The sequence below is a fragment of the Vicugna pacos genome, chromosome 9 (genome assembly GCF_048564905.1).
Source record: "Vicugna pacos chromosome 9, VicPac4, whole genome shotgun sequence".
Taxonomy (NCBI): domain Eukaryota; kingdom Metazoa; phylum Chordata; class Mammalia; order Artiodactyla; family Camelidae; genus Vicugna; species Vicugna pacos.
In genome coordinates this window covers 41,160,751-41,178,009 of record NC_132995.1, presented here as the reverse complement: position 1 = coordinate 41,178,009, position 17,259 = coordinate 41,160,751, and the positions used below count along the sequence as shown (strand labels likewise).

At 35.1% G+C, this 17,259-nt stretch overlaps 1 protein-coding gene across 6 annotated transcripts in view; it reads right to left on the bottom strand.

The window, feature by feature from the left end:
- Positions 1-17,259, bottom strand: part of NFATC3 (nuclear factor of activated T cells 3) — a 113,789-nt gene that overhangs the window by 41,139 nt on the left and 55,391 nt on the right. For all 6 annotated transcript variants that reach the window (XR_012075736.1, XR_012075735.1, XR_012075737.1 and 3 more), the window contains exons 5-8: positions 15,814-15,986; positions 12,911-13,051; positions 4,099-4,154; positions 2,910-3,036 (exon numbers count right to left, since the gene is read on the bottom strand). Coding sequence is in view for 3 of the 6 variants with exons in the window: in XM_072967601.1 (XP_072823702.1) it covers positions 2,910-3,036; positions 4,099-4,154; positions 12,911-13,051; positions 15,814-15,986 (497 nt within the window). In the remaining 3 variants the exon portion in view is untranslated. The remainder of the gene's footprint in view (positions 1-2,909; positions 3,037-4,098; positions 4,155-12,910; positions 13,052-15,813; positions 15,987-17,259) is intronic.

The following is a 17,259-nucleotide window of genomic DNA, read 5'->3' as shown; positions in this document are numbered from 1 at the left end:
GAGCTACTATAAGATCTTGTATATATTTCCCTGTGCTATATAGTATAATCTTGTTTATCTATTCTACATTTTGAAATCCCAGTCTATTCCTTCCCACCCCCCACCCCCTTGGCAACCACAAGTTTGTATTCTATGTCTATGAGTCTGTTTCTGCTCTGTATTTATGTTTTGTTTGTTTTGTTTGTTTGTTTGTTTTAGTTTTTTTTAGATTCCACATATGAGCGATCTCATATGGTATTTTTCTTTCTCTTTCTGGCTTACTTCACTTAGAATGACATTCTCCAGGAGCATCCATGTTGCTGCAAATGGCGTTATGTTGTCGGCTTTTATGGCTGAATAGTATTCCATTGTATAAATACACCACATCTTCTTTATCCAGTCATCTGTTGATGGACATTTAGGCTGCTTCCATGTCTTGGCTATTGTAAATAGTGCTGCTATGAACACTGGGGTGCAGGTGTCATTCTGGAGTAGGGTTCGTTCTGGATATATGCCCAGGAGCGGGTATAAAACTTTCTAATGTACAACCATCTTGTTCATTTACTTTACCTTCCCCTCCTGTTCCTTCTCCCATTTAAGGTCCATTCCAATTTGCATATTTAAAATCCTTTCCTCTCCTATCCTTCTTAGAAACCTGATATTCTTTATCACCACTGATGCTCTCTGCCCTATACATTCCAAACACTCTAGCTGTTTGAATCACCTTTTTAACCTTCCTGAGTCTCTCCCATATAAACCTGACACTCCACAGTTAGTAATTTGAGAGAAGACTAAACTGGTCATTAACATCTTATAAAGAGACATAAGAAAAATTATTTTTGAAATACAAGTCTGATCATATCACCTCTCTGTTAAAGCTCACTTCTTACAACTCTTGTAATACTCTATGATCCAATCAACCACAGGCCTTTGCATACGCTGCTGCCTTTATCTGGAACGTTCTCCCACACTTTATCTAACATCGTAATTAACAGTATAGACTTTATGGCCATATTGCTTGGATTCAAATCTCACCTCTGCCCTTATTAGCTGTGACCTCAGTTCACTCATTTGCAAAATGGGGAGAACAACAGTACCTACCTTATAGGGTTATGGGAGTATAAATGAGTAATTATGAATAAACTGCTTAGAATAGCACCTGGCACACACTAAATGCTCTGTATGTTTGCTGTATAAATGAACAAACAGATGTAGTCTAGCATAACAGTCAGGAGCCCAGACTCTGGAACTAGACTGCCTGTGTATGACGTTTGGCTCTACGACACATGCTGTGAGACCTTGGGCATATTACTTAACCACTCAGTACCTTCATTTGTAAAATAAGGTAATAACCTATCCCATATGTCTATTATGAGGATTAAATGAATCAATATAGAAAGTGCCTAGAACAGTACTAAGAACATAGTAAATGTTATATAATCATAAAGTATTACTATTATTTTCCAGTTATCAACTGAAGTATCACTTCCTTATGAAAGTCTTTTCTCAATCAGCCTAGGCAAGGGTCCCTCTGTTATTTTCACCCACAGCATTGTTTACCTTTCCTTATCGTCTTTATCTCAGTTCCTAATTACAAATTTGTGATTCATTTATTTAGTGATTTATTAGCTTCTATTTGTTCCACTAGATTATACGTTCCACAAGAGAAGAAGCTGAGATAGGTTGTGCCCACATAAATGTGCCCTTAAATACTTAGGGAATTGGGGGAGGGTATAGCTCAGTGGTATAGCATATGCTCAGCATGCATTAGGTCCTGGGTTCAATTCCCAGTACCTCCACTAAAACAAACAAACAAACAAACAAACAAACCTAACTAACTCCCCACCAAAAAAAATTAGTGAATTAATGGGTAAATGAAATGGCTAACCAAAATCTTTAGTTTTCAAAGATTTGTATTCTATTTGAAAATTCGCTGAAATATTTTATTACCAAATAATGTATTACCATAATCAAGTAATATTAATTTTCAGACTCTGGAATATAAGTGGTCTTTAGAGGCTATAAATGATATACAGTCAGGCTTTAAAAAATATGACTTTGACACAACATTGTAAAATGATTATAAATCAATAAAAAATGTTAAAAAAATATGATGACAAATGAATGACCACTAATAACCAGCACCCTTTCAAATTCAAGCATTTATTCTTTTCATTTACTATAAACAATTAAAAAGTTTTTGCAAGAATAAGTTTTGGATAGTAAGGTTCACTACGATTTTTTATCATCATATGCCCTGGTGACTAACATAGCACATAGGAGAGAAGACTTCTACAAATATTTGTTCTTTAAGTATGTAGACATCAGCATGAATTACTGCATACAATATTTATGTGTCACAATCAAGACCTGGAAACTTATAGCACTTAACTGCTGCAAAAAGAGGTGTGGAGGCCTCCTTTGTTAGGGTGTATCTATAAAATCAGAAATTCTGCCATCAACTTTATATCCTCCATAGCCCATAATATGCTACAGTTGCTGCTTGGTAAATGAAAATTTAATGAGAGATTTTTCCATCTGACTGAAGTTGGATGAGATGAAGACACTATGAAAGAGGCACACTGCGTACAGTCCTAAAGGCACAAGGGGAGTTCACACATATTTACAAAGACTTGCCCTTCCTATAATGCTGGTGATTCTTGGTAGCTCCTGAAAAACCAACTTCAAATCTACATTCAATCTTATGATTTCCTTACAATAAATGACTACAAAATAACAACTGACATCAGATCTAATATTTAAAGTCAACACAAACTTTACAGATTAGGCATATGTTGGGATTTTTATTGGTTATAAGCACCCTACCTTAAACACTCCAATCCAATCCAATCCAATAGGATTCATTAAACAACTTTTTATTCATTACGAAAGAGAGTTTTATAGTAAACCATCACAACATCACCTCGTACCTGGTGTATAAGTAAAACGTTGAGACTGGCTTTTTTTCCTCTTGCCATTGCAAAGATAAAAGTGCACCTGCACTGCAGCTGTAACTGCTGGGTTATGATACGGAGGAACTTCAAGGACAATGTGAGCCTAAGGAGCATGGAAAGCAAGATTGTGTTACACTCAGAACTAAAAATGAAATGCACCTGCTAAACTCAACACAGCTCATAAGTCTTAACTACTCAGGCTCTTCCATCATAGATCATTATACACATCAATTGGTCATTTAAGTCATCTGGAGATTTACTCTATGGATACTTCAGTCTTAACAGAGAAAGATCTTTCAAGTAAATCATTAAAGAAGAAATCGCTTTCCAATCACTCAACTGGGTTTCTAGTTGTAGCAGAAATAAAAAGTCTTATATACTATATAGTCAGATACTTTTTTCTAATAAATATTACATTAGACATCTTAACTGGAAGTCTGCTCCAGTTTTTAATCAAGTTTAATATTTCCCAAGTTGTGTTATAGTTTAGAGTTCTTATCCTAAATTTTATATTGAAAATGTTCTAAGTTGGCAATACACAAAATCTGTATCCATATCAACAATAATTTTACACAAGCAGGATGAAAACCTTTAGCCCCAAACCAATTGTAATCCTTAACCTAATTTCTCCAGGCGTTTGGAGAGCATTGTGGGAAGTGGTGTTGTCTATCCCAGAGAAAATTCTGTCTCTGTTTTGACCAGGATGATGGAACCACGGCTTGCAGTGTTGAATCCTGGAAGGCTTAATTGGAGGAGTTGGGAATAGTGTATTAAATTAAATACACAAACCCCTGAGGATTGTCCTCCTATTTTTTGCCCACTTTGTATGGCCTTCACTGAACTTGTTTGATTTCTTCACTGAATTCAGGGAAATAAATTAATGATAACTTCAGTAAGAACCTTCCAATAACCTTTCATTTCTAATATCTCCTTTCCTGTACACAAAAAAAGGAGAAAAAAAGACACCAACTGTTAGAAAGATACCTTCTTAAACTTTAATTTTAGTATCAGGAAAGTATCTTTCATCCAAACTCCTAAAAATTCTAATTTACTTTTCTGTTACTCAAAAGAAAAAAGACTCCTCATCTATACCATAAGGTAGCATTATCCAATTTTCTCATTAAGCTTCTTACACATTTCTAAAGAAATAAGGTAAACTTCTCACCCCTTGACATTTTTCCTTGATTATTTTCCCTTCTACTTCCCACTGAGGTCGTCCATCTGTTGAAAAAAAACAATTTACAGTTAAAAGTAATTCAGGTCAGAAAGCACATAAACAAAATCTAATGTATATAGTGTCACAAATTTATTGGCAAAAGGAATCTTTATCTCACTGACTTCTGTTATGAAAATAAAATGTGTATTTCAGGGGGGAAAATGTGGAGAAAGATCTTGGGCTGCCTGAGTTTGGAGGCCCCACGATTTTATTCTACTAAGTGATGTTTGAAAATCTTCTGAGATTACTTCCACCAAGTGGCCAACTTCTGCTTGTATGCCTTAAGCAACAGGAAACTCACTCCCTAACCAACTAACCCACTTCATCTTTGGATAATAATTGCCACTGAAAGCTCTTCATGATAGATGACATCTGTCTCCTTCTAGTATCCAGCCTCTGGTCTAAGTACTACTCCTTGCAGTCAGCCAACAAAAATCTTGAGTGCTTCTCTGAGAGATAATATTTCAGATGTTTAAAGGTAGATATATTTGCCTGTGTCTCCTTTTCTGCTAGCTAGTATCCCCAGTTCTCCATGTATCCCTAAACAACAGTTTAGCTCTCCTGGTCATACTTCTTGAACATTGCTGCAGTGTGACAACCTCCCTCGAAATGCATCAGGCCAAGGACTGAATAGCTCAGCTAAGAAATGATCCAGCATGACAGAGAGTCACTGAGGCTCTTGCCATCTTATATGGAGATGTTCTCTCTCTGTTAATAAAAGTTTACTGGGGCAGCTACACCATGCTGACTCTTACACTTAGTGTTTGGCCAGCAAGTGTTCCTCAGTCTGCCACATTTTCCTACTACCAAGCTCAAGTCTGCCCACACTGTGAAATTACACAGTTGTGTTTTTTTTAACCCCCAACCCTTGTTATGTTCATTTCTCCCTACTAGACTTTACCTTCTAGTATTGCGTGGCTTGTCAAGATCTTTTTACTGTATAGCAAGTAAAGGGAAATGTATTCAAAATCTTGTAGCAACTCATGGTGAAAAAGAATATGAAAATGAATATATGTATATTCATATATGACTGAAAAATTGTGTTGTACACCAGAAAATGACACATTGTTAACTGATTATAACTCAATTTAAAAAAGAGAGAGAAAACTAATTAGCACAGCTTCTAGGTAGCCCTAAAAACATTAGTGTTACAGGACTGTTAAACATTTAACTACTGCATCAATTAAATGTGTATAATTTCTTTAACAAAAAAAGATCTTTTTAGATACTGATGGTCTTCTGAGCTATTTGCTAGGCTTTCCAGATTTCTGTCACTTTAAAGATCTGGCCAGCACATTTTCTGTCTCTTCATCCCAAGTGAACTGTTTACCTGGGGAGAGCCCTACCTGCTACTACAGCTCTCACTCCAGTCTGATGTACAGCTGTCCTAAAGCATTCTTTTTATATCATGGGCAGTCACCCAGTGACTAACTCATACAAATATCTTCAAAGCCAGCATGACTTCTTCATCTGGTCTGTGAAGATACCGGGAAAGACCCAATGAAATGCCTTCTAGACTGTGACTATCACTTTCCAATCCTATTTGCAGTCTCATTACTAGATAATAGTTACCTTTGTGCACAAGAGACACTACAGACAAATGCTATGCCTACTCAGAATTATAGTTCAATTCAGCAATCACTTTTTGGGTCTCAACATGCCAGGCACTTTGAGTTGCTGAGATAATGGAGACAGAATACCCTGCCTTCAATCTGTGGATGAAAGGCAATATAAACAATTCACTATAACGAAACGTCATGGTTATAATAACTAATAAAGGTACATTCTGGATATACTAAGAGCACAGAGGTCAGGGTCCTTAACCTAGCCTTGGGGTAGGAGTATGAGACAAGGAAAGCTACTTGAGAAGTTCTTGAACTAAGTCTTAAAGATAAGGTTGAACCACAATGATGTTGAGGGGAAGGGTAATCTAGGCAGAAGACACAGCATGAACAAAGGCAAGATGGGAAGAAACCACATGATATAGGGAACCATAAGCAGCCGTGCTGGTAGAGTACAAAGGAAGAAAGAGGGAGCAGTAAGAAATGAGGCTGAAAAGATAGGCAACTCATACACCTATAGTCAATCTTTGACAAAGGAGGCAATAATATACAATGGAGAAAAGAGTTTCTTCAGCAAGTGGTGTCGGGAAAGCTGTACGGCCACATGTAAATCAATGAAGTTAGAACACTCTCACACCATACACAAAAATAAACTCAAAATGGCTTAAAGACTTAAGCATAAAACAGGATACCATAAATCTCCTAGAAGAAAACAAAAGCAAAACATTCTCTGACATAAATCGTAGCAATGTTTTCCTAGGTCAGTCTCCCAAGGCAAAAGACATAATAGCAAAAGTAAACAAATGGGACCTAAATAAACTTACAAGCAAAGGAAACAATAAACAAAATGACCAGACAACCTTCAGACTGGGAGAAAATATTTGCAAATGATGTGACTGACAAGGGCTTAACTTCCAGAATATATAAACAGCACATACAAGTCAATAACAAAAAACCAAACAACCCAATCCAAAAATGGGCAAAAGACCTAAACAGACATTTCTCCAATGAAGATATACAGATGGCCAATAGGCACATGAAAAGATGCTCAATATCGCTAATTATCAGAGAAATACAAATCAAAACTACCATAAGACATCACCTCACACCAGTCAGAATGGCCACCATAAAGTTCACAAATGATAAATGATGAAGAGGCTGTGGAGAAAAAGGAACCCTCTTACACTGTTGATGGGAATGTAATTTGGTGCAGCCATTATGGAAAACAGTATGAAGATTCCTTAAGAAACTAACAATAGAGTTACCATATGATCCAGCAATCCTACTCCTAGGTATATATCCAGAGAAAACTCTAATTCGAAAAGATACATGCACCTCAATGTTCACAGCAGCACTATTTACAACAGCCAAGACATGGAAGCAACCTAAATGTCCAACGACAGATGAATGGTTAAAGAAGTTGTGGACTTAGCCATAAAAAGGAAGGAAACAATGCCATTTGCAGCAACTTGGATGGACCAAGAGGTTATACTAAGTGAAGTCACACAGAGAAAGACAAATATCATATGATATCACTTATATGTGCAATATAAAAAAATGATAAAAAAGAACTTATTTATAAAATACAGAAACAGGCTCACAGACATAGAAAACAAACTTACAGTTACCAAAGAGGAAAGGGCGGGGAGGGAAAATTAGGAGTTTGGGATTAGCAAATACAAACTCCTATACATAAAACAGATAAACCACAAGGTTCTACAGTATAGCACATCATAATGGATGCTGAATTTTGTCGAATGCTTTTTTTAATCATATGACTCATCCTTCATTTTGTTAATGTGTGACTGATTTGCAAATATTGAATCATTTTTGTATCTCTGGAACAAATCTCACTTGATCATGGTATATGATCATTTTAAAGTACTGAATTTGGTTTGCTAATATTTTGTTAAGGATTTCTGTATCTACGTTCATCAGGAATACTGGCCTGTGATTTTCTTTTCCTGTGGCATCCTTGTCTGGTTTTGGTATCAGGGTAATGCTGGCCTTGTAAAATATGTTTGAAAAGTTCCCTCCTCTCGTATTTTCATAAGAATTTGGTATTAATTCTTCCTTGAATTTTGAATTAATTGCTCCTTGAATTTTGGTATTAATTCTTCCTTGAATGTTAGAATTCACCAGTGAAACTGTCTGATCCTGGACTTTTGTTTGTTGGGAGGTTTTGATTACTGATTCAATCTCCTTTCTAGTATTCATTCAGTCTGCTCAGATTTTCTATTTCATCATGATTCAGTCTTTGGTAGGTTGTATGTTTCTAGGAATTTACCCATTTTCCCCCCCTAGACTGTCCAATTTGTTGGCATTTAATTGTTCACAGTAGTCTCTTATGATCCTCTGTATTTCTGTGGTATCAGCTGTAACATCTCCTCTTTCATTTCTGATTTTATGAGTCCTCTCGTTCTTTCTTGGTGAATCTAGTTAGTCAATTTTGTTTCTTTTTTCAAAGAACTACTCATAGTTTCATTGATTTTTTCTACTGTCCTTTTAATCTCTATTCCACTTATTTCTGCTCTAATCTTGGTTATTTCCTTCCTTCTACTAACTTTTGACTTCATTTGTTCTTTTTCTAGTTCTTTGATGTGTAAAGTTAGGATGTTTGAGATTTTTCTTGTTTTGAGGTAGCCTTCTGTTGCTATGAACTTCCCTCTTAGAACTGTTTTTGCTGCAGCCCATAAATGTTGGTTTGTTACATTTCCATTTCCATTTGTCTCAAGGTATTTTTTAATTTCTCTTTTGATTTCTTCTTTGACCCATTGGTTGTCCAGTAATATGTTATTTAAGCTCCACATATTTGTGAATTTTCCAGTTTTATGTAATTCATTTCTGGTTTCATACCATTGTGGTCAGAAAAGATCCCTGATAGGATTTCAATCCTCTTAAACTTATTAAGACTTGTTTTGTGGAGTAACATATGACCTATCTTGGAGAATGTTCCATGTACACCTGAGAAGAATGTGTATTCTGTTGCTGTTGGATGAAATGTTCTGTAAATATCTGTTAAGTCCATCTGGTCTAACATGTTGTTTCAGGCCAATATTTCCTTATTGATTTTCTATCTGGATGATCTATCCATTGATGTAAGCGGGATACTAAAGTCCCTTACTATTATAGCATTACTGCCTATTTCTCCCTTTAGGTCTGTTATATGCTTCTTGTTTTGCTTAAAATCTGACCTCTGCAAAAAGACATTCCTTGACCACCAGATATAAATAGTTCACTATTCAGTCACTATCACTTTACTCTCTTACTTCATAGCACTTTTGTCTACAATTATCTTGTTCACTTATTTGTTTATATGTTTATTGTCTGTTCCCCCACTAGAATGTAGGTTCTATCAAAGCAGGCAACCCAAATGTCTAGTGTCTATAACATAGCAGTTGCTTCATAAATAACTGATGAATTCATAATTGTGAAACAAAATTGGTATTTCTTGAAGACAGCCAGGTACTAGTCAGGGTTGAAAGGGCTGGAAGGAAGTGAGTTTTAAGGAAGAAGACAGATGGAAAAATGGTTTCTAGTCCAAGTAGAAGAAGGTTTTGACAATGAGATGACAGTGAGATGAACTGGTTTCTGAAGTCTGATATTTTAGTATCAGTGGGACCTTTATGTAGCAATATTCATTGGGTACTTTCAAGCACACGTTAGAAGTTTAGGAGAAATCTACAGATAGAGATTTGGTAACTGATGAAATCTACCAGAACAAAGGAATACAATGAAAAGAAAGCTAAATGTAAAACCTTGGGAAACATCTATATTTAAGGGCCAAAAAGACTGATAAAAAGATGAGTGGGAACAGTTAAAGATGTGTTAGAATCAGGTATGTATAATTACACAAAAGCCAAGAAAGAAAAGGCCATCAAGGAGAGTGAATAGCTGATTCTCAGATTTTTAGGAGGTTATGATTTCAATATAGTGAAAGACAAAGACTAAACAGTAAGTAGTAGGTAAGACAATAAAGGTAGATGACAGATTACTTTCCTCAGGTTGAATGATAAATGAAAGAGAAATAAAATGATAGCTTATGAGGATGACAGAGTCAAGGGACAGAGAATGTTTAGGATGAAAAAATCTAAACATATTTAAACTCTAAGAAAAAAATTCAGTGGAAAAAGTACTGGAGTTACAAGAGATGGTGCAATTTATGAGACAGTGCAATATGAGATTGTGGAGGTGGAGGGTATAGCTCAAGTGGTAGAGCGCATGATTAGCTGGGTTCAATCCCCAGTACCTTCTCTAAAGGTAAATAAGCATAATTACCTCCTCCCTTCCCCCCTCTCCAAAAAAACAATAATAAATATGAGATAGTGGAGTTACAAGATAGTGCAATTTATTAAGAGATGGGGCAATTTATAACCATAAATAACAAAGTTTTAAAAAGATGAAAGGATGAAAACAAATGCAGTAAGCATTTAAATTAAGAAAAAGAACATATTAAGCTGAAAAAAGTATAAAGAAGAAAAAATACAGAAATCAGGGAAACAGAAAACAAAGACACAACTGAAAGGATCAATAAAGCCAAGTACTCTGGAAAAACTGACTTAAAAACCAGAGATGGCACAAATAAAAACAGCAGGAATAGATTTTTTAGAAGTGCTATAAGTCTAGATGCAGAGAGAGAAATATTATGAGCAAATTAATGTTAATAAACCTGAAAACTTAGGTGAAATAAATAAAATCCTGGTGTGAAATAACAGAAAAAAATATACATTGGTCTTTGGCTCCGGTTCCTTGTATAGAGTGTCTATGGAATTTCCTGGGTGATGGAAGTATCTTTTTGTTCTAAGGAGGTGACCTGGCAGGCTCCTGGATAAAGGCTGGTCACTAGAAAGACCAAGCCATAATCAGAAGCTTAGAATTTTCCATCCCACCCCCAATTCTCCAGAGAGGAAAGAGAGGCTGGAAATGGAATAATCAATCATGCTTATGTGATGAAGCCCCCATAAAAATCCTAACAGTATGGGGTTCGGGGAGCTTCTAGGTTACTGAACATAAGGTGGTACTGGAAGAGTGGCAAACCCACAGTGGGCACAGAAGCTCCATGCCTGTTCCCACATAACTTACTCTGTGTATCTCTTCTATTTGGATGCTCATCTGTATCCTTTATATCCTTTATTATAAAGTGAAAAAAAACCAAAACATCTTTTTATATATATTTAAAGATTCTGTGAGCTGTCCTACCAAAGGATCGAATCCAAGAAGGGGCTCATGAGAACCTCTGATTTGTACCCAAGTTGAGCAGAAGTTGTGGTACCTAGGAACTTACTACTTTTAATTGGCATCTGAAGTGGGGGGCAGTCTTATGGGACTGAACCCATAACCAGTGGAGTCTGCACTAACTACAGTTAGAGTCAGAATTGAATTAAATTGAATTCAGGACACCTAGTTGGTGTTGAAGAATTGCTTGATGTGTGGGAAACCCACATATCTAGTGTCAGAATTGTTGTGAGCGTGGTAGTATTGTGAGAATAAAGGAGAAACACCGAAGTGTGTTTGTCTATTCACCTGGAAAAATACAAATAACCAAAACTAACTCCAGAAGATGTAAACTTAAATGATCCTATAACCTTAAACAGAATTATATCAGATATTAATAGTTTCCCACAAAGACAGCTCCCAGCCCAGAAGGTTTCAAAGGTGAGTTTTGTCACATGTTCAAAAGGAGGTAAGGCTACCACATAGATATTTTTTAACAGTGGAGAAAGTTGGGACACATCCCCAAATCACTCTGATATACAGAATACATAGAGAACTCTGTAAGTCAATAAGAAAATGAAAATTGACTCAATGGGAAAAAAAACGGGCAAAGACATGAACAGGCATTGCACAAAAAAGTAAACATGAATGCCCATAACCACCTCAATAGTTACCAGGGAAATTCAAACCTAAAGTTCAAGATACTAATTTACACCTAATGGATTAACAAAAGTTAAGAATTATCACCTTCCTATCTATGTCCACCAGGTGATAAGAACTCAAATGTTCATAGCAGCATTGTTAGCTATTGTTTGGTAGTGCCAAAAACTGGACACAGCCCAAATACCTAGTGAGAGAACAGATAATAAACTGTATAGTGAACATATAGTGAAACTGCATAGTAGTGAAAGTGAAAGATCTTCAGTTTTATGGACCAATCTTAAAACATTAATACTGACTTCTAAAAAAAGCAATTTTCAGAAGAATACATGCAATATTATATAAAGTCCAAAAACAGGGTAAAATATATAAACTAAAACTATAAAGAAAAGCAAAGACTGTTTCAGGAGAGGGATCCATTGGGAAGGGGCACCAAGAGGCCATCGGAGGTAAATGTCCTATTACTTCAACTGGGTAGTAGGTTATGAGTATTTGTTAAAGTATTCTTATAAGAATGGTACTTTACACATCTTTAAATGTTTAAAAAATATGAGAGAGGAAGTAATTGATAGAAATATGTTTTAAATAGCTAAAATCAAATGCCCTGACACAGGATTCTCCCACTTTTCTAAAAATGAACATATAATTATATAATTATAACATAAAATTCATTCTTGTATAGAATACAATTCAGAGGTTTTTAGTACATTCACTGTGCTGTATGATCATCACTGTTAATTCCATAAATCCTGCACCCATTAACAGTCACACTCCATTGACAGCTCCTTCCAACCCCTGGAATCCTCTTAAGGATTGCTGTTTTTGGACATTTTGTGCTGGCTTCTTTCATTTAGCACAATGCTTCTAAGGGTAATCCATACTGTAGTATGAATCAGTTCTTTATTCTTTTTTATGGCTAATATCCCATTGTATGGATATACCACATTTTATTTATCAGTTGATGATCCTTTGCACTGTTGCCATTTTTGTCTATTATCTAAATAATGCTGCTAAAAGCATTTGTATTCAAATTTCTGTGTGATCTGTATTTTCAATTCTTTTGAAAACCCACACATACACGCACCCACAGCCCTAGAAGTAGAAATACTAGGGGATTCTTCTACTTTTGAGACATCCTTAGTGAAAACTTAATACTTATATGAAAATTTAATAAATGTTTGCTTTGCAGTAAAATCTGTGTAAATGATGCCTACAGCTTTAGGAAAACTATTTTGTGATTAATGTTAGTAAAATGTCTGAATAATTCATTTTACCCTTTTGCACCTTAGTCTGAGGTCAGTCAACTCAAATCTTATCTTATTTACCTTGTCCTTTTTCAAGGAAGATGATTTTGGATTCTGGAAGAAAATTAGATCCAGTAACAATCATTTCATGACCGCCAGTTACAGAGCAACTGTTGATACTATACTTTTCAATATGAGGAAGTTCTTGAGCAGATCGCTGGGCTGTTTTTAATTTTTTAAGAGTTGAGAAGAAACAAAATATTAGTTTATAATCTTTAATACATAGATGAAAAGTTCTAGCTATAAAAGAAGCAAACTCTGGGTTTTTTAAATTCAAGACAATGGTAATAATACCCACTAAAATAACTACGCTATTTAGAAAACAAAATAGATTTATTATATTCATGTGATTTCTAAATTACTTTCTTAGACCATAACTGTAGAGAAACTAATAAAGAGAAATTAATTAATGCCTGCAACCTGATACTAACTCCAACACATTTATCTCATTTGCCTTTCTCTTTTAGTGTAAGTTTTTTAATACATTTCTTTCCTACAACTTGTCTATTAAAATTGATATATCTAATTATAAAAAGCAAATTAAATCAAAAGATGCACAATTATATTGCATACAATTAAAATAAGACAAGTTTCTAAAGGACAAACACCAAACAACCCTTTCATCAAGAAATTATCTGGATCATCATTAAGACATCAGAATTACATTTTGGACAATTTTCTAAAAAACAACTGACGTATACATAAAGTACACATTTCAATACTGAATTTTAAACTAGCAACTTTTCCTTGGTGCCACCTTTTTCTGACATTGACTGATTCCAAGTTGTTATATTTTTTGGAGATCCCATTTCTAGCTTTTCTTTTCTTTCCTTTTTAAAAAAAAACTGCATGAGTTTCAAGCTATAGATTACACTTCTTTTGACTGTTTAGGTTCCCTAAGGGTTGATCCCTGCCAAACGTCTAAATTCTCTCTGGATTAAAGCAAATTTTAAAAAGTATGGGTTATACTTTCTTCTTCACATTCTGGAAACAGGTCTACTTTTAGTCCTACAACATGGGTGGAAAATTGGTGGCTCTGGGGGTCAGCTGTGTTTTGTTTGGCCAGAACAACATTTTAAAGAAATTTAAACTTGAATGCCTTTACAAAGCATGCACTCCCAACTATTTAATACCCAGCCACAAAAAGTATGTGAATTGGGATCCCTGCCCCATTCAAAGAGAATGGTAGAACAGACCCCTGCATAGGGAATAGGTCTGGAATTCAAGATGAACTACGACTTACGAAGCACCATACACCAACCTAGATCTCACAAAATACTTATGTTCCAAATGGCTCACAAAAAGGGGCATAAAAACAAGCACAGACTAGCCTAGGGAGTAGACTAATGCAAGTTTTAGATACTTATGTTGGAAACTGGCCATCACAGGTACATTCAAAGTAACAGCAAAAACGTGTTCAACAAGTGACACTAAAATATTATGCATGTGTTAAAAGTATTTTTAAGAATATTTAACAATGAGAAAATGTCCACTGTAAGTGAAAATACCAAATATTATATATTTATGCATAGACAAAAAAAGAAAAAAAAAAGAAAAGCCAAAAAAAAGTTAATAGTCACTATTTTGGAGAAGTGATTTACAAAAAATTTTAATACTGCTCTCTGTAGCATTCTGCATTTTCCAGTCTCAACAATAATCACATATTAATTTAATAAACTAAAAAAAAACCAGAAAATCATTTTAGAGTAAATTCATCTCAAAAACTCAATCTACTTTATGAACTTAAGTATTTAAATTATGTTGCTAAAGAAGAGAGAAATATATGTTTATATGGGCATTGAATACTCTGTACGGTAACAGATGCTGGCAATGATAGCTACTTCTAAGAAGGGGAACTAGCTTACTCAAAAATTTACTTTTCACTCTTTCATTCTTTTTGAATTTTGCACCATGTACCTGTATTATCTATTAAAAATTAATATAAAAATTACTTCCACAATGAATTTACTCAGTGATTCCCATGCTCAACTGACAGATAAAGTATTACTCCAATTCTGCAAACAGCAAAAGGAGGCATAGAAAAGTAAAACAGGTATGATCCCAAATTAAGAATGCATATGGTGTTGGTGGTATGCTGGTGAGCATAGCTGCCTTCCAAGAATGCATGTGGTTAACAAAAATACAATGGTATAATATAATCCAAAGAATATTAAGAAAACCTGTTTTAGGCACAGCTCTGTTACTAACAAGCAAATAACTTTGGGGGAGCCCTTAAGATATTTGTGCCTCAGTTTCCTCCTACACAAAATTAAGGCACGGAATTAGAACACTTCTAAGTCTTAAGACCTACGCTAAAGGTGTAACTCACAGTCTCAGTATTTCACTTCTATCAGCTATCCTACCAGAGGTCCACAGTCCTCCATGGCTTGAGCAGATAGAAGGTTCTAGGGCCTTTTCTCATTTCTTGGCTTTGGGGGAAAAGAATTCACCTTCTCAATCTGGTGTTGTAAGTGAATTTATGGTAAAACACCAAAAACAAAATCCTGTAAGTCCTTATTTAGCTGAAGTGTCACACAGAGACAGGCATCATCCATCATGAAGGCTGACATTTTAATGAAACAAAGCTGACCAAGTAACAGTATCAGAATCACAGCTTCATGATTTGGTCCTCAGGCATAATCAAGCCCACCTTCCTCATTTACAGATAAGAAAACTGTGGTCAAGAGAATGTCTATAGCCACATAACTATCTAAGATCAAATTATAATGACAAGTCATTTTCTAACTGCAAGATCAGTACTCCTTCCACCTAAATATGTAGCTTATTTCCATATAAAAAAATCACACCAGCTATCCAGACTCTATACTTCAGTTACTTTACAGATCCAGACATTACATTATAAGCAAAACAAAAAATGACCTATTATAAACAAAATTTTAAAATATCATCACAAGCTCACTTACAGCATTCAACAGGTATAGAAGCTGTCTGCAGAGAAAGGACTTTTCCATTGGGCTGTGGGATGTGTACACGAAACACAAGTCGTACTCTAGTATTCTTTCTGCCAATATCAGTTTCTCCTTTTCGAAGTTCTATATCTGAATTGCGGAGTTTCAAAATGCCTGCACAGTCAATACTAGAGAAAAAATATACAAATTTTATTTGCTTACTGAAAATTAGTTCTAAACAACTCAGTTGAACAGTTATTGGTAATTTGGCAGGGAAAAGCTATCACTGCCTAAAATCAGGTCACAAAAGAAAGATATGATTGCTCTGTTCTGCTATTTAAATTTTGGGATTAAAAATGTTTTTGTATGACTAAAGTGTAATAGTTAAGTGTGGCATATTGTCTGTAAAGAGGACTGTTAATAATGCCTCCCCATTCCTGTACTCACATGCTACCTCTCCCATTAAGAGGTAGAGTAACTATGTCCCTTCTCCTTGAGAGCTGGCCTTATGATTTTCTTTGACAAACAGAATGTGACTAGGTGATGCTGTGTAAGTTATGAGCCTAGCACTGAAGAAGCCTTGTAACTTCCACTTTGGTTGTCTAGGAGCCATAAGCCACTATGAAGAAATCCAACTAGTGTGCTGGAGAGAAAGGCCCAGACGATCCTCAACTACTTGAGTCACCCCAGAGGAACTCCCAGCTGAATTCAGGTGCACCACATGAATGGACCAACTGGGTCTGGCAAACAAAAAAGAATCATAAAAAATAATAAACAGTTATTATTTTAAGCCAATTAATTTTGGGAGTGGTTTGTTTCACAGAACTCAGTAAGTGAAATATAAAGTAAAAAGACTGTTTAATTCTATACATGTAACTGGGTCAGAAAAGATTAACTTATAGGACTATAAATAAGTCATTAATAATATACTTAAACTTTTATAGTGATACATTTATTAATAAAAACAATCCATCAGGCTTGTCTTTCTGAAGAATGCACATGTAAGATTAAATTTTTGGTATTTAAGGTCTAACATTTCATCATCCTTCAAAATTTTTTACTAAGTATAGCGGCTTATGACACAATCGTGGTAGGAAACGACAGTACCTATAACATATCTTTGTTATTCACATGTTGAAAGAATAAAGCAAGAGATAACTACTTGATCAAATATTCGAGTTAAAGTTTACGCTCTCCTATGGCATTCCTTGTTATCTGCCCTCTTACTTTATCTACCAATGGTTCCAACTCTAATGCTCACTGCCCAGAGGCTGCAGAAATCACTTTGAAGGACAATATATGTTATAGAACTAGGTTGTCAGGATAAGGACCAGTAAAGCACAAGGAAGAATCTGAAAAATATAATATTTTCAACTTCAGAAAGACAAAGGAAATTTTTTAAAAAGTAAATACTTTTGAAGAAAAATTTTCCATTTATGGATAACAAACTATATTTAACTA